General features: G+C 52.0%; 1 protein-coding gene across 4 annotated transcripts in view; it reads left to right on the top strand.

Annotated features, from left to right (window-relative positions):
- The window catches only part of NDST1 (N-deacetylase and N-sulfotransferase 1), a 62,418-nt gene that overhangs the window by 17,521 nt on the left and 18,311 nt on the right, over positions 1-26,586 (top strand). For 3 of the 4 annotated variants that reach the window (XM_028106590.2, XM_088023499.1, XM_028106591.2), the window contains exons 2-5: positions 10,520-11,416; positions 21,260-21,754; positions 24,611-24,698; positions 25,865-26,019. In XM_028106590.2, coding sequence (XP_027962391.1) covers positions 10,904-11,416; positions 21,260-21,754; positions 24,611-24,698; positions 25,865-26,019 — 1,251 coding nt within the window. In that variant the 5' untranslated portion in view covers positions 10,520-10,903. Of the gene's footprint in view, positions 1-4,715; positions 4,876-10,519; positions 11,417-21,259; positions 21,755-24,610; positions 24,699-25,864; positions 26,020-26,586 lie in introns of those variants that run through there. The other variant, XM_028106592.2, reaches the window with a different exon arrangement.

Below are 26,586 nucleotides of genomic sequence, written 5' to 3'. Positions count from 1 at the left end.
GCAGGGCTGGAAGGGTCCTGGCCACCATTGTGATGTGACATGAGGGGACTTGGACAATGAGTCCAGTCTCCACCCCCAGGCCCACACATACAAACACTCCATCTTTTTCCCTCCTGCAACTCTTGGGGCCTGAACTCCTGCCATCAGCAAGTAGCCTTGTGCTTTCCTTGGTGTCCTCTAAAAAGGCAAATACCCTCGTGGGTGGACAGTCTCCCATGTATTATGCTGCTGCAGAGCAAAGCCAAGCTAGCCTGGCCCCTTTCCAGCTGTGTGTGTGACCATGGCCTAGTTGCTTCTCCTCTCTGGGCTACGTCAGGCCCTTTTTACCCAACACCTCAACCCGCTGGCATGGATTCTACGCCTTCCACACTCTGGCAGTTAGCCTCATTCTTCCTCTGCTGGACGGGGCAAAGGGGAGGACTCGCCAGCTGAGTTGGAGTGGGGGCAGGCCCAGAAGCCAGTGTCACAAACGCGTTGACCACCAGCTGGCCCCCATAGAGGATATCAGGCCTTCTTCCTCTTCTTCTCAGGACACGTGGGGAAACTGAGGTCTGGAGGGGGAAGGGCCTTATTTGGATCACATTGGAAGCCGGGCAGGACTGCAGCCAGTGTGGGCTCCCTCCAGTGCTGGCTGCTACCTTTCTTGACAGTGTCTGGAGGGCCCATCAGCATGAAGGCCAGGGACATGCTTTCTCCCCTTCCATGGAAGGCGCCTCCAGGCAAGGGCCTCTGTCTGCTGTGGGGCCCCTGGGTGTGGGGCAGAATTGGGCAGGACATCCTTTTCCTGAAGTCCAGGAGGGAGGGGCTGGTGGCCTCTAGCAAGGAACATGTTAGTGAGGGGCCTGGAGGCTTCGGGAAGGGATGGCAGGGATCTCGGTTGGTGACTCGGTTCAGGGTGCCCTAGGGCCACCCCTCTTTCCGTCCCTCCCTCCCTCCCTCCCTCTTTTCTCCCTCCCTCCCTCCCTCCCAGGGAGGCGGCTGGGCATAGAGTAATGCCATTTGTCCTAGCTCTGGGATTAGGTGCGGCAGCATTAAGTGAGGAGTGTGTAGCCATTAAGAGGACGCACTGAAGGGAAGCGGAGCCCAGCGCTGCTGCCTGGAGGTCTGGTGGGTCTTGTCGTTCTCTCCCCAGCCTTCCCATACCCTCTGACCATGGCCCCTAGTCCCCTCCCTCCTGTCCAGTCCTCCAGGTCTGTCTGGACGGACGTGTGTGTGCCTGCATGTTCACAGCCACGTGGGAGGGGGCTGGGGGCTGGGGGTGGGGGTAGCCTGGCCCCCAAGCCTGGCACTGGATCCTGTCTGCATTTAGGACCGGGAGCAGGTTCCTCAAGTGTTCCAGCCCCTGGGGCCGCCCCAGAGAGATGGCTCAGGGCTGACAGGGCAGATTTCTGATGGAGTAGAAGGAGGTGGTGGCTGAGGGATGGGAAGGAAGGGCTCAGTTTCTGTTGTAGCTTCTCTTGAGCCGGGCAAGTCCGTGAATCCACTGGAAGCCAAAAGGTCTGAAAGGTAAAGATTTACTGCAGGGCCATGGTGGGTAGCTGGAATGGTGAGGTCCCAGGGTGCTCAGAAGTCACATTCATGACTTCAGTCTTATCTACACTGTGAAAGCCACGGCATGTCAAAGCCAGAAGGACCCCTAGAAAGTTCCCATGTTCTTAATTTGTTGTATGGTGGGGGCCGGTCACAGTTACCCTGAATTTGTTTGGAATGTGGTATCTCTCTGGGGGAACTCACTAAGAGTTTTTATAGATTCTTAGAGGGTTCTGTAACTCCAGGAGGTCACAGACTTCTGATCTAGTCCACACCCCTCATTGTCCAGTCGAGAAAACAGAGGCTAGAAGTAGGGAAGGGTCTTGTCCAGAGGTGCAGAGAGGGTGAGTGGAGGGGCTGGGATGCTGATGTGGACTCCAGGCCCACGTGGATTTTGGCTTTTGCATCTGTGAGATGGAGCCCCCCCGCCCCAGAACACCTGCTTTTTGGAATCTCTCAGGGGGCATCCAGTGACCTGGGGTGGGCATGCGGAAGGACTGCCCGGCATTGCCTGGCTGCCCTGCAGGGGTGACAGGCGGGGCAGGGTAGGTGTTCAGGGCATGATAAACTTGTTTCTACTTCATTGGGAAGAAATGGTGAATAAATGAGGTCATGATTGTGCCTGGTGTGCACCAGAACCGTGAAGCATGCTGGTCACCATTATCCTCCGAGTTCACTCTCGAAGTTGAGATTTCCTGCTTCTTACCCTCACTCTTGCTTCTGTCTCTTCTTCCTTCACATGAGGCCTTTGCCTGGGGTGTGGGGGCAGCCCCCTTTCTCATGTGGACACCTGCTTGTCAGAGATGACAGAGGCCCCTGGGACAAGGGAAGGTGAAGACCCTCTGGCTGAGATCTTGCCTTTCTGGGAATCTGTGGTATCCTTCTCTGCCAGTGAAGGCTTTCCCAGCCCTGGAGAAATTGGGTCAGCCTGTGTTTAGGCAGCTGGGGCTGGTGATCTTCGGGAAGCCTCTCTCTCGATGTGCTCTAGGCCACAGACCTGGGTTAAGAATGGTGTGGAATGCTGGACTTGAGGACTATATAGGGGTTACAAACAGGGGCCGCAGGGTGGGCTGGCTTGGGGTCATCCTAAGCTCTGCCTCTGCCCAGCTGTGTGACCTTTAGTCAGTTGCTTACCCTCTGTGAGCCTAAGTTTCCCCATCTGTAAAGTGCAGATATCAGTGACCCCACCTCTCAGGGTGTGAGGATGGGGTGTGACAGATTGGGGAAAGCTCTCAGCACAGTCCCAGTGTAGGGCTGCTGAGTTACCAGGAGCTCAGCCAGTGCTGGCTGCTGTCAGCAAGGGAGTTTATGATATTTGCAAGGAAATATCATTCCATTCCTTTTGAATGCCTATGACCTGAGCCTAAGAAAAATAGGGATGGATTTGACTCTGTCATAGATGGATTTGGGGGTTGAGGGGAGAGAGACCTATTTGGGGTAGCTTCATGGGCTAGTGGGGAGCATGCCCTGTGATGGGCCTGCCCACCCTGATCTGTGTTAGGAGCTTTGGTGGGACTGGAGGGCAGCTGGTCCTGACCTGTCTTAATTCCTAACTCTGCCCCTCTCCACAAGCTGGTTTGCTTGTTTGCTCGGTAAACCCTTTCTTGAGAGCCAGTGCAAAGGTAAACTCTCAACTTGGGCTCTGTTGGAGGAAAGACAAATTCTCAACAAGTGGGGTCCAAGTTCCTGAGGTTTTTTGGTTGAGCATTCCCTGCTGGGGAACCCAGAACAAATCCCAGGTTGGGAACCTGGGAGTGAACCAGCACTTTATGCTTTGTTTGCTTGTTGAGTGATGGATGATTTGTGAGTCTTCTGCCAAGACGGATCATGAGAGGCTGCTTTTGATGTTAAAACACACATAAAATGGATGAAAACAAAAACAGAAAGAGCACCATTCAAAGGGAGCAGAGAGTGGGATGTGCGGAGCAGTGGTAAGAGCTGTGCCGGGTGAACGTGGGGGGCCCACGTGGCCAAAAGCTGATGAGCCCGGGCTCTGGAGCCGGCTGGCCTGTGCGGGATCCCAGTCACCACTCGTTCGCTCTGTGGGAGGGGGCCCCTCCGGCCCTTACCGTCCTGGTCTGTAACGTGAGGGCCAGGTAGGTCGTGGTGCTGTGAAAGGGTTAATAGCACGGAGTACAGACATATTTGTGTCTAATAAATGAAAGTTCATATTATTAATGCATTTAGCTTGGAGATTTCTCATAGCAGATCCAAAAAGGGAAGGTAATTGGCAGGGGCCCATCTCTCTTGAGCACCTGTCGCGGGTAGGAGACCGCCTCTGCTTTGGAGAGCTTTTGGTGAAGTTGGGGGACTGGCGCTGTAGTCACAAGAGCAGCCGGCGTCGGGCAGCGTATGCGTGCAGAATTGCATGGTGGGACACAGAGCAGGGGAGCTCACCTCGGGCTTTGAAATACAGCCGGCAGAGTCCAACTCCAGGCTGAGGCTGGGCAGCGTTTTAATGGACAAGAAAATGGGTCCAGGTAGGTGGGAGTGGAGCAGGGGTCCTTTCTTCTCTCGGGGTCTCCGTGTCCCCACGTGCTCAGTGCAGGGTGGGCTGCACCCTCTGCAACCCCGAGACTCTGAGCCAGACTGCCGACTGTCTCTTGGTGGCAGCCCTGGACTCCGGGGTGACTGATGGGCAGCAGCTTGGCCCTCAGCCAGGCGGCACTGCGGGCCTGTGGGGGATGGGGTATGCAGTGAATTCCAGCAGAGGAAGGGATTTGCTTCTGGTTCGGCCTCCCAGGGGGGTAATTGGACTGGAGAGACTCCTGCACAGCTGGGAAGCAAATGTGGAGGATTTTCTCTGCTGCGCTGTACGTGGTGGGTGGGGCAGGCTGAGGCTGGGTGGCTGGTGGAGCTGGGCGGCTATGGGGTGTGGCTGGGCAGTGGGTGGTGGTGTGATTGTGCTGGGGGTGTGACAGGCAGGGAGGGGCCGGGTCAGCTGTGGGGAGTGGCCCTGGGATTGCCTGTGGGGCTACCGGCGCCTGGACCCGCAGCCACCCCTCCTCCCACAAGCCCGGGTGCCCATTCACAGACTTTTGAAGCTCTTTGCTTCCCACCCCACACTTGCGCCTGTGGCCCAGATGGCTGTGATGACACCACTTGAACAGATGGGCACCATGTGAGTTTGTGCATTCGTGTGCATGTGAGGATGGGGATATGGGGACAGTGTCAGGAATGCCCCAGGCGGGGAATAAAATCTGGGCTCGGTGAACATGCAGGACTGCAGGGACCTTCCTGCATCTACCTTGCAGCAGCGTCACACCAGAGGCACAAAACCTCAGGGTCCCCAAAAAGCCTACATCTTCGGTGTCCAGCGCCACGCTCGGTGTCTCGTGGTGCCCAGTAAGTACAGAAAGAGGGGACGGGGAATGGGCCTCTGCTTATTTCCAACTTCCAGTGTGCTCCCAAACCCGACCTCCTTTCTTCTCCTTCTGGATCCACTGTGAATTTGATCTGTGGCCTTGGGCCAGGTGCTTCCTGAGCCTCAGTTTCCAAATCTGTTAAATGGCTAATCATCGTATTAGCCTATATCACCGTGTGCCAGGCCCCGAGCTGTCTGACACGCATCATCTCTATTAGTTTTAGCGCTGTGAGATAGGAAGTGGTATGAAGCCTGTTTTACACCTGGGGAAACCAAGGCTCAGAGAGATTGAGGGATTTACTCAAAGATCCCAAGGCTGGTAAATAATGGAGGCAAGGTTCAAGCCCAGGCAGGCTGGCTGCAGTTGGAGCCCTTCACCGTAAGGCCAGCCCCTAGCACACCGCCACCTCTCAGATGGAATGCAACAGAATGACATGTGCATCCCTTCGCGGGAGATCGGGTGCACAGAGTAGACCCCGAGTACATGAGAGCTGCTCATTAGGTGTGCCGCCCCAGGAAAGGCACAGGGAGCTCAGCCTCAGAGAGCTCTTGCTCTCACTCCTGGAGTCTACCTGTCCATCCGGGACAGAGCCAGACCCTCTCCCCAGTCCTGATTTCTAGACAGCTTGGTCTCTGGAAGGCCCTTGGCCTCTGCCTCCTTTCTCTCCAGGTCCTAGAGAGGATTATGGGGGAAGCAGAGCATTTTGGAGTGGAGTGGGGTGAGGGGTAAGGAGTGACTTTCAACTCCAGAGCAGTGGCCACAGTTACCGTGGTATTTCCCGAAAGTGCAGCGTTGCCATGGCATCTCCATGACGACCAGAGCATCTCATTCATTATCCCCAGCACCTTGGCAGGGAGAGCTGGGCTTAGGGCTGGGAGAGCACAGTGGGAGCCTGGCTGATGGCTCGAGGCCTCGGTGGCTGAGGTCCCCTCCTGCTGTCCCCCTTCGCAGCCAAGGTGTCCCTGCCAGGCTCTGGAGCCACTTCTGTCTCCTGGGGTCTGGGTTCAAATTTCAGCTCTGGCACAGACTAGCTGTGTGATTTTGGGCAAGTGACTTAACCTCTCTGAGCCTTATTTTCCTCAACTGGAAATGTAAATAATGACAGTAGTAGTTAGTAGGAGTAGGCTTAAATGAGGTAAGGTGTGGGAAAGTGCTAAACACAGTGCCAGGCCCGCGGTAAGTGCTTGAAATGTGTAGCAGTAAAAATAACAATGATGATGATTATAATGGTATCACTGTTGTTATTATTTTTATTATAGAAGCCCCTTGGAGGGACTCCCGATGGAGGAATGAAAGACCAAATTTGCAGTTAGGAAGGAAACTTATTTGAGTCAAGACTTAGCGGTTTCCTGTGTGACTGTGGCAAGTCATTTCACTTTGGAGCCTCAGTCTCCTTATCTATAAATTGGGAGTAATAACAGCTCATTATGATTCATTCATATCCTGAGTACTCAATTAGGACCTATGCCTGGGGAGAGCAGTGGGGGCTTCCACGATGAATCAGACTTGTCCCTGCCCTTCAGGGCACCCAGGTGTGTGGGGAAGGAGAAGGAACGAAATTAGTATTTGTGGAGGGCCTCTGTGTGCCAGCTGCTGGGTGCCAGGGAGGGCCTGCCCTGGCAGAGGTCAGTAAGTCCTGGCCCCGCCCTGGGATCTGGAGGCTCCAGAGTTGCGTATGGAAACACCTCGAGTCCACTCTGCATGGACCTCACGCTCAGGTGCACCCAGGGACTGAGCAGGAAGCCAAATGAAGGAAGGAGGTTGGCTATGGGACTGTGTTAACTGGAGAGTCCATGTCTGTGGGGACCGATGGTGGCCTGTGGGGATGAGTGCCCAGTGTCAGCAGAACATACTCTTTTTATAAAAGTTAGAAGTTCTAACTTTTATGTGGAATCTCCTGATTTTGAAATATTGATAGCGAATCTCAAATTTAAGAAAAATGCCGTGTAAGCCAGAGAATGCACATTTGCGTCCTGTTTTGGCCTGAGGGTCCTGGCTTTCTGGTTTCACACTATGGAGTGGGGATGGGGCTGGCAGAAGCCTGAGGAATGGGACTTGGGGGCAGGAAAGGGGGTGGTGCATGGGGATGACTTCAGAGAGGTGATGACATTGGAACTAGGGTCTTGAAGGATGAGTAAGTGTCCCAAGGGGGAGGGGGAGGCATTCCGGCAATGGGAACTTCATTAGCAAAGGCCTAGATGCATGACCAAGATTGGTGACTGGTTGGGCGAGGCTGGAGTTGAGGAAAACCTCTGGCAGTGTCGGCAAGACCCAGGCAGGCCCAGGGCAGCGGGGTGTCGGGGGTGGGGCGTCGAGGCCTCAGCCTCCAGCTCTCCTAGAGGACTTGGTGGCTGCAAGGGGATTAGAAGCCCCCCAGTTCTCCATCCTTGAGCCACGGGGGCTCTGGAATACAGGTGGGCATGGAGGGTCTTGAATGGCTGGCTCCAGGCCTTTGAGGGGGTTGCGGTGGGGGTCAGTGCTGAAGGCCCCTCTTGCCAACATACTGGGGGCTGACACTTTGTTCATGAAGCAGCATCTCGCCCTCCCCCACCCCCCACTCCAGAGTATTTGGCCTTCTCTGGGGACAGGAGAGGCCTTTACCCTCTCCTGGGCTTGGGCTTTGCCATGGCTTTCTCCCTGGTCTCCTGGCCTCTAACCATCTGGCCCCTGCTCATCCGTCCAGCTCCGGGGAAAGGCCACGGCCTCTGCAAATGGGGATTTGGGCTTCTGAGGACTGGCTATCAGAGACTCGAGAGGAAGCATGGAGCTGACTTGACAGAGCTTTGTGAGTTCAGTTCTTGTCCACACTGTGCCTACATTCAGTAATCAGCAGGTGTGCTCGGAGAGAGTGGCTGACCCATATTTGGTGCTGTGTGCTTTATGTATATCAACTCATTTAATTTTTTCTTTTTTTTTTTTTAAAGATTTTATTTATTTGGCAGAGAGAGACACAGCGAGAGAGGGAACACAAGCAGGGGGAGTGGGAGAGGGAGAAGCAGGCTTCCTGCTGAGCAGGGAGCCCCATGTGGGGCTCGATCCCAGGACCCCGGGATCGTGACCTGAGCCGAAGGCAGATGCCTAATGACTGAGCCACCCAGGCGCCCCACAACTCATTTAATTTTCACAATTATGGGAGCATGTCAAACTTTGCTGTTTTACAGTTTAGGAAACTGGGAGCACTGAGAAGTTAAACAACTTGCCCAAGGTCACACGGCTGCTGGGAGGTGGCATGTGGGTGTGAATGAAGCTGCCTGCTTCCGGTCTGCGTGTAACCATAAGGCTTTCTTTACATTGTTTAGGTCCATGGGTGGGTTTGGGGGCATGGGGTTTGGACTCCTTGAAATTGTTACAAGATTTTCCAGCATACATGCATTTTTTTTTTTACATGCATATTTTTTATGGGAAAGTGTTGTCAGATTCCCACAGGGGTCTGTGATCCCCAGGTGCCTGACACTGCTGGGTGCATCATTAACATGCACGCTGCAAGTCTGTTAATGCAATCGACCAAGGGCCGGTGATCACAGCCCCCAGGCCTACAGGGGAAACACTGTTGGGCGGCCGGAGTGGCCAGGTGCCCCCAGGCATGGCAGACTGGCAGGGCATCCTCCGGGCAGCTGTACCTCTCCACCCACTGCACTCTGGTCCTGGCCCCAAGGCCGAGAGGTGGGGCTCACTGTGGCCGCAGGGCAGAGGGCTGCCCTTATCAGGGGGAAATGGGACGCAGTTGCAGCCTGGGAATAAACAGGACTGTCACCCCAGCCCTTCAGGCCTCCGCCCAGGAAACCTGTTCGCTCTTGCCCTGCTCTCAGCTAGAATTGCAAGGAGTCCCCGGGAAGCTCTGCACTGTCCCTTATCTCCAAGCTGAGGCATGTGCCCTTCTGCATTCCTACCCCTGGTCAACCCACACGTGTTCTTCTGGTCAGTGCAGGTACCATTTCCTCCAGGAAGCCTTCCTTGATCCTCCCCTTCTAGGAGAGTTCAGTGCCCCTGAGTTCTCTCAAACACCCTTCCCCCACTATCACACTCGCCCCCCCCCAGCATTGTAGGTGCCTGTTTTCTTGGCTGCCTTGGGTTCCCCAGGGTGCTGGCACATAGTAGGGACTGAATTACAGAATATGGGAGGTGGAAGAGCCCGCCTGAGATTGGCCCAAGCTCCTCGCTAATAGGCAGGAAGCCCAGGGAGGGGTTATGTGCTCCGAGTCACACAGCATATCACTGGCAGAACTGGGAGCAGTGGTGGTGTCTGAGACATATCCTCATTTCACACTCCTGTCTCTTGCTTCTTGAGCACATCTTTTAAAAACATTTTTTTTTAATTTTCACAAACATAGTAAATGATTGTTGTAGAAAATTTAGGAAACAAAAAGAAGAATATAAAAATCATTCGCAGATATCATTGTTAACATTTTGGGTTTTTTTTGGTTTGGATTTAGTACCAGTTTCTGGCTTACGCATAACAATTTTTAACAGAAATGTGATCATGCATACCGTTTTATAAATGTTTTCCACTTTAACAACATGTGTGGCAATTATATTTCTATGTCAGTAACTGTCCTTCCACATCTTGTACAAGTTGTAAGTGGCTGCCTGGGATTCTCTCTGATGCTTGCATCGTAATTGCTAAGGACAATCCCCTATTGTTGGGTGTTTGCTATTACAAACAGCCTTGGGATTCGATTTCTTTTGGGGAAATCAGTACACACTTCTACAGTTAGAACCCCTGGGATAATAAGTTCCTAGAACTGCAGTTGTTGGGTCTCTGGTACGCTGTGGCCTGGGAGGGATTTTCAAGATCTTCACCCCCAGCTCTGGGTCTGAGGCTTCTATTCCCCCGTTGGCTGTGTCTGCCCAGACCCTCACACTGTCCCTGTGCACAGAAGTGCCCCCAGGGCGTCAGGGTCTCTGTCCCCATCCCCATCTCTCTCCTGCTAGCTTTCAGCGGCTGCATCCACTCATGTGTATGGGGGACTGGGGGCTGCTATTTGGGGTGAGGAAATTGGGGCCTTGGTTTAGTGGGTGTGGGTGTGGGGTCTTCATTTACTTTCCAGTGAGACCAATACAGGTGGCCTGCTCTGGGCAGGGACGGTGGGGCTGAAGGGGACCTAGGAACCCCAAGTTCTGGCTGCCTGATGAGGCTGCTCAGCCCATTCAGAGAGAGAGAAATGGTGGGGGGAGGCATTGTGGGTGAGGAGGAGCCGGTGAGGTTGGGGTGTTCAGCCGTGATTTAGAATTCCACCTCTAGCTCCCAGGCCTTGCAAATATTTGTTTCACTTTGTCCTTCCTGCACCTGGAGTTCGCGTGGTCTAGTCTTGGACTCTGATAATTATAAAAAAATAGCAACCACCGTCGCAGACACCATATTATACACATTATACACATTAGGATTAGGGACTTACGCCCTGAGCCTCTTGTGAGGCAGGTACTGTTGTCAGCCCTGTTTCACAAGTAGGGAAACTGAGGCTCAGAGAGACTACAAAGCTTGTGTGAAATAATGCAGCCAGGTTGGGCAACAGTACTTGAGCTTGGGCCCACCGAGGTCAGGTCCTGTCTGTCCACAGTCAGTGGACCCCCCACAAAGCCCACAGTCTGACTTTTCACCTCTGGCTCTCCTCTTCTCTCCACAGCCTTGGCCCCGGGGGCCCCACCAAGCGAGCAGCATGTGGTGCCCCCAGGCCTGCCCAGTGTCCTTTGGCCCGCTGCCCAGCCCCCCCAGGAGACCCTGACGCCCTGGGGGCACTTCTTCTGTGCACAGGACCACGTGGGGGTTTGCCATGGTGACATAAAGGGGCGCAGAGGAAGGAAGGAGCGCGACCAGCCTGCAGACTGTGCCCCTGGCTGGGAGGAAGGGCCAGGGGCCCGGATCCTCCACTCCTGCTGCCCACCGAGGGCCGCGCTTGCTAAGTGTCTGTGAAATTGTTGGTCAGTGGACGACTCTGGTATTTCCTGCGTGGGGCCTGGGGGTGGCCAGGGCACACGGGCCTCCAGCGGCCGAGGTCTCCGGGGCCAGGATGCCCGCCCTGGCGCGCCTCCGGAGGCTGTGTCGGCATGTGTCCCCACAGGCGATACTTTTCCTGCTGTTCGTCTTCTGCCTGTTCAGCGTTTTTGTCTCGGCCTACTACCTGTATGGCTGGAAGCGGGGCCTGGAGCCCTCGGCGGACGCCCCTGAGCCTGACTGTGGGGACCCGCCCCCCGTGGCCCCCAGCCGCCTGCTGCCGCTCAAGCCCATGCAGGCGGCCGCGCCCTCCCGCACGGACCCACTGGTGCTGGTGTTTGTGGAGAGCCTCTACTCACAACTGGGCCAGGAGGTCGTGGCCATCCTGGAGTCCAGCCGCTTCAAGTACCGCACGGAGATCGCACCAGGCAAGGGGGACATGCCCACACTCACTGACAAGGGCCGTGGCCGCTTCGCGCTCATCATTTATGAGAACATCCTCAAGTATGTCAACCTGGACGCCTGGAACCGGGAGCTGTTGGACAAGTACTGTGTGGCCTATGGTGTGGGCATCATTGGCTTCTTCAAGGTACGTGGAGCTGGGGCCCCCAAGCAGTGCATACTCTGGCTGAGTTTGAGTCCCATTTCTACACTCCATAGCTGAGTGTCTGACTTTCCTCGTCTGTAAAATGGGTAGAGTGGTAGCACCTACCTCCTAGGATTGTCGTGAAGGAGGAGTGAGTGAGTATATGTAAAGCACTTGGAGCACCTAGTGCCTGGTGTCTAATACGTGCTTTTTAAATATTAGCTGTGAGGGGCTCCTGGGTGGCTCAGTGGGTTAAGCGTCTGCCTTCAGCTCAGGTCATGATCCCGGGGTCCTGGGATCGAGCCCCTCAGCGGGGAGCCTGCTTCTCCCTCTGCCCCGCCCCCCACTGGTGCTCTCGCGCACTCTCAAATAAATAAATAAAATCTTTAAAGAAATAAATATTAGTTTTTATTAAGAGCACATGGCAGGGGGATTGCCTGGCACACCGCAGGCACTTGCCTAAAGGAAGCCCCGGGAACAGGTGTGAGGTAGGAGAGGCTTGGTTCCTCGAACGTCACGGCAGTCTTCCCTAAGGGACGGGTGTGCCCTCATTTTGCAGATGGGTAAACCAAGGCCTTAGGAGGGTTACGTATCTGAGGCTAGGTAGCCTGAAAGTGGGAGAGCCGGGATTTGAACTCAGATTGAGGCAGTCTGGGCTCTGGATCCTGTGCTCTTTCCTCTTGGCTCCGGTGCGCTGTGGCATTTATGCACCTCCTGAACAGAGCCATTTTGCATTGGAGGAAAGAGGAGAAGGAAATCCCAACGGGCAGGTGAACTACTCTGGGCTCCGCGGGGCACCCAGAATGACTGCTGGGGTCAGAGTCTTTGCTGAAAGTGTCATAGAGAAGCTGTCTGTGGGGAACAGCTGGATGGGAGGCTCTAGAGGCTCTGGCTTCAAGATGGGCAGTAGGGACTAGGTAGGTGCTTGGGGACATTTGCTTCTTCATTCAGCAAATATTTACTGCATGCTGACTGTGTTCCAGGTCCTCTGCTAGGCACTGGGGACACGGTGGTAATCGGAGTGTGCAGTCACTGCTGTCATGGAGCTGACATTTCAGTGCAGTGGGGTGGGGTGGGTGACAGGCAACAAAGAAGTAGACACACCATGTGGCAAGTGGTAATAAGTACAAGAAGGAATAAAGCCGGGAAAGGGCACAGGGAGTGATGGGTATGGGCAGTTGACGCCGTTTTTGATATAATGGCCACTTTGACAAAGCGACTGGGAAGAAGAGAGACAAGGAGACGCATAGGTCTTGGTACAGAGGGCCTTCCAGGCAGAGGTGACAGTAAGTGCGCAGGTCCTAAAGCAGGTTCTTTTTTGGCATGAGCTAGGAGAGGAGCAGGAGTGGGTCAGAAGGGGCCCATGTCTGCTGGTGGGGGCCATGTGTCCCCAGGCATTCGTGGGCCCTCTGGTGCCTTGGGCCCTGTGCTCAGTGTAGGGAGGAGCCTGGTTCAGATGAGGGGTTCCCACTGTGTGTGCTTTCACGCATTAATGCAGCAGGATGCTCCGCCACTAAAAGAAGGTTTTATGGGCCAAGAAATTGAAGGCCCTTAGAAGTCCTGCAGTAGAACAACCTGGTGAGATTTGTTCCCCAGCTGGCTTGATCACAAAGCCCTTTACTTCACAGAGCACCCTCTGGGAAACGCTGGCCTGGTTTATGGCTTTTCAGTGGCATAACCTCAGACTGTTTTTTCTTTTCTTCTGGACTCTTCCATTCCCTGCCATGAACTTCATTAAGTTTGGTTCTGAGCCTCAGTCCTGAAGAACATCGCAATGGCTGACATTTACTGAGTGCTCGCCCAGCACTGTGCACTGTTCCTGTGCTTTGTGTGAAGAATGAACTCACCTAACACTCACCAGCCATCCTCTAAGGCAGGTGGATGTCATCCTGATTTAAGAGAAAAGGAAACTGAGGCAAAGAAGGGTGAAGAAATGTGCCTCCACTCATCTCTCTAATAAGCACAGATCCAGGCAGTCTGGCTGCAGAGGCTTTAGTTGTAACCACTGTGTGATGAGTCCAGGGCCTCAACCGCCGCTTATGTAGTAGAATTTACATCAGCGCATAGATCTCCTGTAGTCTCTGCAGACCAAGCAGCAGGCACAGTTGGTACACCAGAGCTTGGATCCTGTCTAGCCCCAATTCTTGGCTCTACAGAGGGTGGACATGAGGCCCCAGGGAGCAGGGACAGGCTCACTGTCTCACTGTGGGGTCAGTGGAAATTCTAGTCTTCGTGCTGTTCCTACCATATTGCTTAAGACCCCCCCTTGGTCTTGAGCAGGGCCCTGTGATTTTCTGCTCAAACAGAGCCCTCTGGTGGTCAAACTCCATCTGTTGGCTCTTTCCACAAGGCCTGCGTCAGTGCTGTACATTGGGTTTGTCAAACCCAGAGGGTTTATGGACTCCAGAGGTCTGGAGACACTCACTTTCCAATTCCCATGGGTGCTGGATTCCCAGATCAGTGTAAGAGTAGGGGCTGAAAAATCCAGGCCCTGGTTCACATCTTTCCATCATTTATAAGCAGAGTGACCTTGGGCAGGATCTTCAACTCATCTGGCACCGTGTTGAAGATGACAGTGGGTGGCACCCTGAGCCACCCAACAAATGGCAGCTGTCTTGCTTTGTCATCTCCGTGTTCAGCAAACGCAGCTGGTGGTCACCTTTGCCTGTCTTGTGGCTCTGACCAGTATGCGCCCCTCTGAGGTCCTGGGGGTGGGGGCGGATCTTCATCGGTAGCCCTGGTTCCTGCTGTTGTTGTGTCTCAGCCTCATGACACCAGGGGCCCTGGGGGTGACCATATCCCAGCAGGGGACTGACAAGGGCTACCCACCCACTTTTATTACACACTTACTATGTGCCAGACACCGAACTCATTGCTTTGTAGGCCTTATCATGTGTAATTCTCACAACCAGCCTGTGAAGTGGGCACTTTATTTTCAGGGAAGAAACTGAGGCCCCAAAGTGGAATGGCTGTCTGGAGTAACATGGCCAGTAAGTTGGGGCCGAGGATGGACAACCACCCTCGTGCCTTCCAGCCCAGCCACACACGTGAGCATGTCAGTGCAAACCGACGGACAGATGGGGGGCCTGAGACCCGCAGAAGGGATACCGTGGGAACCTTGGGGGTCCCAAAGTCATCCAGCTAGTTACCATCAGAGTCTGTATTAGGCCTCTTGATTCTCGGATCAGGGCCCTTCCTTCCTCTACCTGCATGACTCTGTTGGGAGATTTGGTGTCTCCTAAGTGGGTCCTCAGTGCTGAGGAACAGAAGGGGTTCCCCTCTGGTGGGCTGAGGCCTACAGTAGGCATCAGTCTCTGCGACACTGAGGCTTGCTCTCCATTCCCTTCCCCAGCTGGCTCCTTTCCATTACTGACTGGCGTTCCCTCTTCCTCCATGTCCCCCAGCTGGGCAGCTGGCTGAGCTGCCAGCACCTGGCAGTCAGCTCAGGAACAGGGCTTTGAAATGGGATCCCCCGGTGCCTGTGGTCCAGTGTGGCCTCCCAGGCCACAGCAGGTGATGGACAGGGCCTGAAATGTTACCGGGCCCCACTGCCTTTGCCCCCACGTAGCCCAAGTAGTTCCCGTCCTTGGCCAGTGCTGGGTGGAGAGGCCTCTCAGGCTGCAGCTCTGCCTTGGGTCTCAACACTCGAGGCTGGCTCAGGACAGGGTGGGGCCTTGGCAGGTACTGGTGCATAGAGAAGTGAATGCAGGTCCCTTATTGCATTTTACCGGGCCAGAGCCCTGAAGAGCCTTTGTGGGAATTAGCAACAAGCATTCCTGCCTGGCAGCTATTAGCAAAAGACACCCTCTGGGCAGAGGCAGCTCCACTTGGGGCACATGGCTCAGTCCTCAGCTGAGTGTCCTTGTGCAGTGCTCACCTAGCCAGCTCTCCTGGGTGGCCCTGTGTAACCCCCCCTATCTTTCTCTCCAGACTCATTGGGTGCCCTCATTTGGTGCCCTTTGCTTTGCCCCACCCCACTCATTCTCCACTCGGCAGCCAGATGGATCTTTTTTAAAATGCAAATTAGAATCTGTCATCCCTCTGTTTGAAACCCTTTGATAGAGTCTTTGCTGGCTTCCCCTGCCACTTCAAGCCTCCAGGGTCCCATGTCTGGCCCCAGCTGACCTTTATGCCTCATCTCCTCTGCCTCTTGGTCACTCTGCTGGCCTCTTACTATTGCTTGAGCCCTCTCCTTCCTTAGGGCTTTTGCACTTGCTATTTTCTTTGAATGTGGCCCCTACTTTTCTCCAGTTATACTTAGGCATTCTTTAAGTCTTAGTTCAAAAGTCCCTTCTCTGGGAAGTCTTCCTTGAGCCAGCTGTCTATGGCCAGTTATTGACTCTTCTAGAACGATGAACTTGCTCTGTGTAGCATGCACCCCATTGAAGTTTTTTATTTATCTCTGTGATTTTGATTGCTGTCTCTCTTCCCTGCTTGACTTTAAGGTTCATGGAGGCAGGAGCCATGTCTGTTTCTCCTCGCTGCATCCCTGGCACTTAACATAATGAATAGTTGTGGAATGAACAAATGAAACCTGTATTGAGTAACTGGCAGGTGCCAGGTACTAGGGATCTGTCTGTTCCTTTTTATTCTTTTTAAAAATCCAGTTAACTCGTGGCTCAGTCTGTTAGGCATCCGACTCTTGATTTCTACTCAGGTCATGATCTCAGGGTCATGAGATCAAGCCCCACCTCTCTCCCTCTCCCTCTGCCCCTCTCCCGCCCCCTCTCAAAAACAAATAAAAATAAAAATCCAGATCTAACAATTGTAAATATCTATGCCCCCAACATGGGAGCAGCCATCTACATAAGCCAGCTGTTAACCAAAATAAAGAGTCATATTGATAACAATATGTTAATTGTAGGAGACCTCAATACTCTACTCTCAGCAATAGACATCATCTAAGCAGAAAATCAACAAGGAAACCAGAACTTTGAATGATAACAATGGACCAGATGGACCTCATAGATACATACAGAACATTCCACCCTAAAACCACAGAATACTCATTCTTCTCGAGCACACATGGAACTTTCTCCAGAATAGACCACATACTGAGTCACAAATCAGGTCTCAACCGATACCAAAAGGTTGAGATTATTCCCTGCATATTCTCAGACAACAATGCTTTAAAACTGGAACTCAATCATAAGAAAACATTTGGCAAAAATTCAAACACTTGGAAGCTAAAGACCACTCTGCTCAAGAATGTTTGGGTCAACCAGCAAATCAAAGAAGAACTTAAACAATTCATGAAAATCAGTGAGAACGAAAACACATCGGTCCAAAACCTATGGGATACTGCAAAGGCGGTCCTAAGGGGGAAATATATAGCCATCCAAGCCTCACTCAAAAAAATAGAAAAATCCCAAATTCACCAACTAACTCTACACCTTGAAGAACTAGAGAAAAAGCAACAAACGATGCCTAAGCCACGCATTAGAAGAGAAATAATTAAGATTAGAGCAGAGATCAATGAATTAGAAACCAGAAACATAGTAGATCAGATCAACGAAACTAGAAGTTTGTTCTTTGAAAGAATTAATAAGATCGATAAGCCACTGGCCAGACTTATCCAAAAGAAAAGAGAAAGGACCAAATTAATAAAATTATGAATGAAAGGGGAGAGATCACGACTAACACCATGGAAATAGAAACAATTATTAGAAATTATTATCAACAACTATATGCCAATAAACTGAGCAATCTGGATGAAATGGAGGCCTTCCTGGAAACCTATAAGCTGCCAAGACTGAAAGAGGAAGAAATTGACAACCTGAATAGGCCAATAACCAGGAACGAGATTGAAGCAGTGATCAAAAACCTCCCAAAAAACAAGAGTCCAGGGCCTGATGGATTCCCTGGGGAATTCTACCAAACATTCAAAGAAGAAATAATACCTATTCTACCAAAGCTGTTTCAAAAAATAGAAACAGAAGGAAAACTTCCAAACTCATTCTGTGAGGCCAGCATTACCTTAATCCCCAAACCAGGCAAAGACCCCATCAAAAGGGAGAATTTCCGACCGATATCCCTGATGAATATGGATTCCAAAATCCTCAACAAAATCCTAGCTAATAGGATCCAACAATACATTAAAAGGATCATCCACCACGACCAAGTAGGATTTATCCCTGGGATGCAAGGGTGGTTCAACATTCGAAAATCAATCAATGTAATAGATCATATTAATAAGAGGAGGGAGAAGAACCATGTGGTCCTCTCAATTGATGCAGAAAAAGCATTTGACAAAATACAACATCCTTTCCTGATTAAAACTCTTCAGAGTATAGGGATAGAGGGAACATTCCTCAAGTTCATAAAATCCATCTATGAAAATCCCACAGGGAATATCATCCTCAGTGGGGAAAAACTGAGAGCCTTTCCCTTAAGATAGGAACACGTCAGGGATGCCCATTCTCACCACTATTTTTCAACATAGTACTAGAAGTCCTAGCAACAGCAATCAGACAACAAAAAGAAATAAAAGGTATTCAGATTGGCAAAGAAGAGGTCAAACTCTCTCTTTTCGCAGATGATATGATACTTTATGTGGAAAACCCAAAAGACTCCACTCCCAAATTACTAGAACTCATATAGCAATTCAGTAATGTGGCAGGATACAAAATCAATGCACAGAAATCAGTTGCTTTCTTATACACTAACAATGCAACTGTAGAAAGAGAAATTAGAGAAACGATTCCATTTACAATAGCACCAAAAACCTTAAGCTACCTTGGAATAAACCTAACCAAAGAGGTAAAGGATCTATACTCTAGGCTAAACTACAGAACACTCATGAAAGAAATTGAAGAAGACACAAAAAGATGGAAAAAATATTCCATGCTCATGGATTGGAAGAATAAACATTGTTAAAATGTCTGTGCTATCCAGAGCAATCTATACCTTCAATGCCATCCCGATCAAAATATCAATTTCAAAGTGCTGGAACAAACAATCCTAAAATTTGTATGGAATCAGAAAAGACCCCGAATCGCCAAGGAAATGTTGAAAAAGAAAAACAAAGCTGGGGGCATCACGTTGCCCGATTTCAAGCTATATTACAAAGCTGTGATCACCAAGACAGCATGGTACTGGCACAAAAACAGACATATAGACCAATGGAACAGAATAGAGAACCCAGATATGGACCCTCAACTCTATGGTCAAATAATCTTCGACAAAGCAGGAAAAAACATGCAATGGAAAAAAGACAGTCTCTTCAATAAATGGTGCTGGGAAAATTGGACAGCCACATGCAGAAGAATGAAACTCGACCATTCTCTACACCATACACAAAGATAAACTCAAAATGGATGAAAGACCTCAATATGAGACAGGAATCCATCAAAGTCCTAGAGGAGAACATAGGCAGTAACCTCTTTGACATTGGCCACAGCAACTTCTTTCAAGATACATCCCCAAAAGCTAGTGAAACAAAAGCAAAAATGAACTTTTGGGACTTCATCAAGCTAAAAAGCTTCCGCACAGCAAAGGAAACAGTCAACAAAACAAAGAGGCAACTCACAGAATGGGAGAAGATATTTGCAAATGACACTACAGATAAAGGGCTGGTATCCAAGATCTATAAAGAACTTCTCAAACTCAACACCCAAAAAACAAATAATCAAGTCAAAAAATGGGCAGAAGACATGAACAGACACTTCTCCAAAGAAGACATACAAATGGCTAACAGACACATGAAAAAATGTTCATCATCATTAGCCATCAGGGAAATTCAAATCAAAACCACACTGAGATACCACCTTACACCAGTTAGAATGGCAAAAATTGACAAGGCAAGAAACAACAAATGTTGGAGAGGTTGTGGAGAAAGGGGAACCCTCTTACACTGTTGGTGGGAATGCAAGTTGGTACAGCCACTTTGGAAAACAGTGTGGAGGTGCCTCAAAAATTAAAAATAGAGCTACCCTGTGACCCAGCAATTGCACTCCTGGGTATTTACCCCAAAGACACAGATGTAGTGAAAAGAAGGGCCACATGCACCCCAGTGTTCACAGCAGCAATATCCGCAATAGCCAAACTGTGGAAGGAGCCGAGATGCCCTTCAACAGATAAATGGATAAAGAAAATGTGGTCCATATGTAAGAATATTACTCAGCCATCAGAAAGGATGAATACCCAACTTTTACATCAACGTGGATGGGACTGGAGGGGATGATGCTAAGTGAAATAAGTCAAGCAGAGAAGGTCAATTATCATGTGGTTTCACTTATCTGTGGAACATAAGGGATAGCATGGAGGACATTAGGAGAAGGAAGGGAAAAATGAAGGGGGGAGATCGGAGGGAGAGATGAACCATGAGAGACAATGGACTCTGAGAAACAAACGGGGTTTTAGAGGGGAGGGGGGTGGGGGGTTGGGTTAGCCTGGTGATGGGTATTAAGGAGGGCATGTACTGCATGGATCACTGGATGTTATACGAAAATAATGGATCGTGGAACACTACATCAAAAACTAATGATGTATTGTATGGTGACTAATATAATAAAATTTTTAAAAAATTAAAAATTAAAAAGAAATTAAAAAAATAAAAATCCAGTTAGCTCATCAAACATGGGTTTTCTCCCTGGGTATCAAGCCTGTTTAGGGCACTGGGGACCCAAAGGTGGAAATGATATAGCTCCTGCCTTCAAGAGGGCTGACTGGTGGGAGAGAGACCCTGAGCTGATAATGCAGAGGCCAAGGTGAAAAGTGCTACAGATGAGGCTCTAACCTGGTTCCAGGGAGGCCAGTGCAAAGAAAAGTGTATTTGGATTGGGTTTTGAAGGATGAACAGGAGTTTGTCAGGAGAAGAAAACAGAATGGAACTGGCACAAAGACAAAGGCCAGTTGTAACATATCCAGAATCAGGTGACTGGGAAGGGGAGGGGTGGTACGAAGGAGCAGGGGCTATGCGTCTAGGGAAGAGGAGACGGGGTACTGTGGGTCTGCAGATCCCAGGGAGCTGGGCTCCTGTGAGGGGGTGGCCTTGGGGTGCTAGGTGCATTTGGAGGGTTGGGGATGCCCAGCAGACACCCCCTCTCTGATCTCTTCTACGTTGGCATCCACCTAAGATTTCTCCCGAGGAAAGGATGGTGTGGCAAGAGCCAGCTGGGAAAGCCAGGCAGAAGGGCCTGGTGGCCAGGTGTGTGGGCCCTAGGTGCAGATGGTCTGGCTGGTCACCGTGGCTCCTCCTGACCCTGTGTGGCCGAGGGCAGCCTCAGCTTCCCCCCACCTCATGAAGTAGGATAACACAGGAACTGCGTCCTGAGGCTGGTATGGGGACCGAACGAGCAATTGTGATGCCGCTGGCCCCTTCCTGAGCACTTCACCGGGATGAATACTCATCATCCTCTACCACCCAGTGAGGAACATTTTACAGGAGAGGAAACGGAGGCACAGAGAGTTTACATAACTTGCCCAAGGCCAGGCAGTCTGATGACAGAGTCTGGGCTCGCAGCTGCTAGACTTCTCTGTGTGATTTTTGGACAAGTTACATAACCTCTCTGGGCCTTAGTTTCCTCATCCGTAAGATGGGAATGATAGTGATGCCTCCGTCGTGGGGTCACTCTGAGGATTAAGAGCATCCCTGCATGCCAAGTGCGTGACCTGGGTTCCTGGCTTTGGTAAGCGCATGGTGTGCATTTGCTGGTATATTGTTGGGACGGGCGGAGTGGAGTCTGTGCAGCTCGGTTAGCACAGGGCCAGGGATGTGCTAAGGCCTCTGCGAACATTAGAGAATACTGTTGACGCTACTGTTATCAGTCCCCACCTGAGATTGAGCGTTCCCTTGGGGCTTCTGGATCTGACGGCTCTGCTGCCCTCTCCCCGTCCCGGCTACAGGCCAACGAGAACAGCCTGCTGAGTGCGCAGCTCAAAGGTTTCCCTCTGTTCCTGCACTCAAACCTGGGCCTGAAGGACTGCAGCATCAACCCCAAGTCCCCGCTGCTCTACGTGACACGGCCCAGCGAGGTAGAGAAGGGCGTGCTACCCGGCGAGGACTGGACGGTGTTCCAGTCAAACCACTCCACCTATGAGCCGGTACTGCTGGCCAAGACACGCTCCTCCGAGTCCATCCCGCACCTGGGTGCGGACGCCGGCCTGCATGCCGCGCTGCACGCCACCGTGGTCCAGGACCTGGGCCTTCACGACGGCATCCAGCGCGTGCTGTTTGGCAACAACCTCAACTTCTGGCTGCACAAGCTCGTCTTTGTCGACGCCGTGGCCTTCCTCACGGGCAAGCGCCTCTCACTTCCTCTGGACCGCTACATCCTGGTGGACATTGATGACATCTTTGTGGGCAAGGAGGGCACACGCATGAAGGTGGAGGACGTGAAGGTATGGCCAGGGGCGGGGGGCGGTGCCGGACAGGTTGGGCTACGGGTGCCCCTTCATGACTTCATTGTCTGCCTCTCTCCGGTGCTGTGCATGTCCCCCTTCCTTGGCCAGGTGGCTTTAGTGATTGTTTTACTAGACAAAAGTGTCACTGGAGATTATATTGAAGCATTGGATATAGAAGAATTTTGGCGTGTGGAACTCAGAAATATACCTGTGGAGGGAGAGACTCCATCATTGAAGCCCAGGGATGGGAGCTATGCAGGGTTACATATCTGCCTTTTAACCCAGACGTGATTTTTCACTCTCAGAAATGTTTATGTCAGTACCAGAGCTCCCGCAAAACTTCTAAAGCAAGAATTAGAGCTTGAATCATACACAGGCATATTTTAACTGAGGTCTGTATAAATAGTGGAATGCATGTGTTTATTTCAAAAAGTGTTTACCAAACTAAACTGTATATAAAAGCATTTTGCAGACCATGACATTTTACACACATGCATCACTACTAAAGAGACCATTAAGCAAGCTTTAAAATGTGCTTTTCATCTAGTCTCTATTTTACTCAAAGTTCTTTGCAAAGAAAACGACATCACTAGTGTAAGTGGGGGAAATCAGTACTGGTTGCCATAAATAGAGGGCAGGCACAACAGTGGATCCAAGGAAAACAAAACCAGGGGATTAAATTCTACAGAGATTGTGCTGCCTGATGACCCCGTCCTCCCTTAGGAGATTAGCAAGCGTTAGAACATATTAGCACCAAATCCAGACTTCGCTTTGATGTTCGGATGGCAAAAGAGACTTCTAAGAGGAGTGCTTTCCTCCCAAGTGAGTCCGGTTGTGGGTGCTGTGTTCCCTGTCCTCCTGAAGTCACTGTTGGGGTTGGCCCTGGGGCCTGGGAGGGAGGCCGTGGGGCAGGAGTGAACACTCTACTCTTCCTTACGCCGCCAGAGGAGAAGAGCACAGCAGATGGTGTTGGGGGGCAGGCACCATGTGGGGAGTCAAGACCCATTTGACCCTAAATTGACTGGAACTCGTGGGCAAGTCCCTTCCCACGTCTGAGCCTCAGTGGTGAACTGACAAGAGGGGCGGATGGGAAGTTTTCAGGTGCCCCCAGCCCCCGGGGGGTGGTTTACAGAGGGGCCTGTGCAGATGGGCCAGGCTTTGAGCCCTCCCAGCTCCCATCTCGTGGGGCGGGGCTGTGTTGCTTTGATCTGCTTTACACATTGTGTTTGCTCCTGAGATTTCACCTCCTCAAGGGCTGTCCTGTTGAAAGCAAGTGTTAAGATGATTCCTGTTGAGGCTTTCCAGCTCTGAGGCTTCATGCGATGCCATAACCTACCTCTGACAAAGCAGATCGCTCTGTTTCCTACTGAGGGCGCTCTTCCGCTCTCTCCTGCTGACCTTAGTGTTTGCTGCCTGTCCAGGTGAGTCCTTGAGACTGGTTCAGGGTTGATCCCACAGGGAGACCAGGCTACCAGGCTCACTGTGTCCCCTCATGAGCCCTGAGGTTGCCCTGCTTGCTTTTTATTTTCCCCACTTTCACAGCGAGAGGGGTGAGAGCAGTTCGGAGCTGTTTCTGTCGAAGAGTACTAATAGCGACGCCCTCTCCCGCGTGCTCAGCCCCGTGCACACTGCCGAGCGTTTCGCCAGCCAGGGTCCCACTTGCCTTAAACATCCTTGTGAGTCTGAAGGGGCAGAGGTTTTCTCCCTCCCCGTCCCTTCATCCCAAGCACAGGCTGCAACTAAGCCTTTCTGAGACACGAATGTCGCCTCGTTAATTTGGACAGTACCAGCTGTACGGTGCACCTTAAATCACACGGACAGCAGCTGCTTATTCAGGGCGTGGCAAATCCAACCTCTGCGCTTAGCCCTTTGTGGGTATGGCCTCAGGGGATCCTCACAGCAGCCCCATGAGGCGGGTATCGTCGTAAGTCCAGTTTCACAGAGGAGGCCACTGAGGCTCAGAGAGGTGACATTACTTGCCCAAGGCCACACAGCTAGAGCAAGCCTGTCTGTCAGGTAGTGCCTGGCCTTGGTGAGATGCTGATGGTGGCCCCAGGAGGGCCAGGACTGTCTGTTTGCGAAGTGGTCTGACAGCAGGCTCCTGCTGGTGTCTTAGCAGCCTTGTGTGCTGTATGTGGGTGGTGTGTGGGGCGGGAGGATCTTTTGGAATCCTGACTCCAGAGTACAAGTGTGTGTTTTGTTCTGCAAGCGTTAGCCTCCCTTCGTTGGCTTGCCCAGCGTGGGGTGTGCCATGCACGGGGACATCGCATGGCTGGGGACGCAGTACGTCTTTGGAAGAGTCATGATCCTGTGATATCGGCCTTGCGCTCAGCGGGAGAGATCCTCCACATTTGACAGCCGAAGATCCGAGGCTCATAGTGGCAGTGACCACGGACACAGCCATGCCACCATTTTACATTACTTACGAAAATGTCGGGCACTTTGACATGCAGGGTCTCATTCAGGCATCCCCGGAGAAATTACTATCTCCATCTCACACGTGGGGAAACTGAGGCCTAGGGCAGTCACAAAGCTTTCTCGAGGGCACATAGCAGAGCCGGGCTGGTGTCAGGTCTTCTCTGGCCAGAGGCCTGGGGCAGGTGGCAGCTCAGGGCTGGCTTCATGGGTGTGGGACCCTGCGCTCAGAAGGGGCCTGTACAAGATTAGTGCTCTGCCATGGCCTTCTTGATATTTTAATTTTGGAGCAAGGGTCCCACATTTTCATTTTTTGCTGGGCCCTACAAGCTTTGCAGCTGGTCCTGCAACAGTAGGATCTTTCTGGGCCCTCAGTGGGAAGAATAGGGAGTTCCCAGCTTCCGCCTCACCCGCTTCTTCCTCCTCTGCCTATCCTAGGCCCTGTTTGATATGCAAAATGAACTACGCACACACATCCCAAACTTCACCTTCAACCTGGGCTACTCAGGGAAATTCTTCCACACAGGTAAGTGGGCCTGGCTCTGCCCCCACGAGCAACTTCCAGGGGCCCTCGGCATCTGGATCCGTGGAGTGCTCTGCCACAAGGGCAGCAGGTGGGCTGATGGGCCCACATTAGGGCCACATTTGACCCTGGTGGCCTCCCCGCTGATCCAGCAGCCCACAGAGCAGTCAGCCCCAGGCAGAGGGTATTTGGGGGCAGCAATAAGACAACAACATCCCTCACTCATCCCTCCCTGTCCTTCAGGCTGTGCTGCCTTTGGGGACATCTTCTCCCTCTGTCTCCCCCTCTCCTCTGTCTTTTAAAATTATTTGTCTTATGTCTGCTTAAAAAAGTAATTGGTTGAATCTTAAGAACATCATAGAAATATATAGCATAGAAAGTGAGAATGCCCTCCAATTGTTCCTGCCCCGGAGTTGGCCATTGCCATTTCATTTTCAAGTCTTAAGGGTCGAGGTTGAGGGTGTAGGTTGCATGGTTCATGCCTTCCCTCCTCTTTTGGGCTCTCCCAAGTTCCTCAAATGCTGCCCTTCTGGGCCAAGCAAGAGGGAAAGACCCCTGAGCCATCATCTGTAGTCAAGGTTCCCTGTAGGTGCCTTCTGCTTGGGCTACAGTGTGGAGAGCCTCTCTTGAATTCTAGGAAAAACCCTAATACTCTGCAGTTCTGGGGGGAAAGTCTGCAGCATGGTCCCAAGGCCAATTAGGAGCAATACTGGGTTGTCTGAGTGCATTTTTCACATTCTCGGCCCTCAGCATTTCAGGGGTAGTTTGAGTCATAGCATGAGACAGGATTAGACATCCTGTATATATACCAAGAGCTTCTCAGATCATTAAGTAAAAGACAAATGACAAATGGTCCAATACACAAACAGGAAACAGATCAGAGCAGGCCTATCAGAGCTGGGAGAAACCCTTGGGACTGTGGATTGCACACATGGGGCCCAAGGGCCCAGAGAGGAGAAGGACTTGGCCAAAGTCACTGCTTGAGTGAAGGCCCCACTCTGGACTAGAAGGCAGGGCCCTGGGCGTTGTCTGCTCCCACCCGGTGGCTCTGGTAACTCTCTGAGCAGCTCCTGGGTGGGCTATGGCTGCGCGCTCCCGCCCCCGGGCACCAGCCCCCATTGGAGAGCCTCACGGTGGCCGGGCTGAGCAGGCCTGCACTCTGGCTGCAGGTACTGATGCTGAGGACGCTGGGGATGATCTGCTGCTGTCGTACGTGAAGGAGTTCTGGTGGTTCCCCCACATGTGGAGCCACATGCAGCCCCACCTTTTCCACAACCAGTCGGTGTTGGCCGAGCAGATGGCTCTGAACAAGAAGTTCGCTGTCGTGAGTAAGATTCCCTACAGGGCGGAGCTGGGGGGGCCGGGGGCTGGGGGGTCCGGCCTGCTGGCCTCTCACTGCTGTTTTGCAGTTCCGTCTGACAGCATTTTATTAGTATCTTTATAGCCACTGTCTCTCTGAAGCCTCTCAGAGACCCCAAGAGGTGGTTATCGATATTCTCCCTTTTAGATAAGACACCGAAGCTCAGGGAGCCCGCAGCAGCTAGGAGGAGGTCCAGCCAGAACTTAAATCCAGGCCAGTTTATTTCCTGAGTCCAAGCTCTATCTTCAGGTCGGAGTGGGAGGCTCAGGAAAGCTGGAGCTGGTACTTGGGGAAGAGGGGACGAGGCCCAGGTATGGGCTCAGCCTGGGCCTACCAGCCAATCAGAGGCCAAGACAGGCAGGAAGAGCCCCTGTCCTTGCTCCTCACTCCAGGGTGCCGGAGGGCATGAACTCCGGGCTGAGAGTTAAGAGTCCCCCAGCGTGGTCAGTCCCTCACTCCGAGACTCTTGACTTGGGGCCCATCCCTTTCCCTCCCTGGGCCTCAGCTTTCCCATCTGTACCACGAGGGCGT

This window comes from Eumetopias jubatus, unplaced genomic scaffold, assembly GCF_037043125.1.
Source record: "Eumetopias jubatus isolate StellerSeaLion01/CBP00866 unplaced genomic scaffold, mEumJub1_p1.0 scaffold_5, whole genome shotgun sequence".
Lineage (NCBI taxonomy): Eukaryota > Metazoa > Chordata > Mammalia > Carnivora > Otariidae > Eumetopias > Eumetopias jubatus.
The sequence above is the reverse complement of the archived record's forward strand: the minus strand, read 5'-3'. Positions and strand labels throughout refer to the sequence as shown.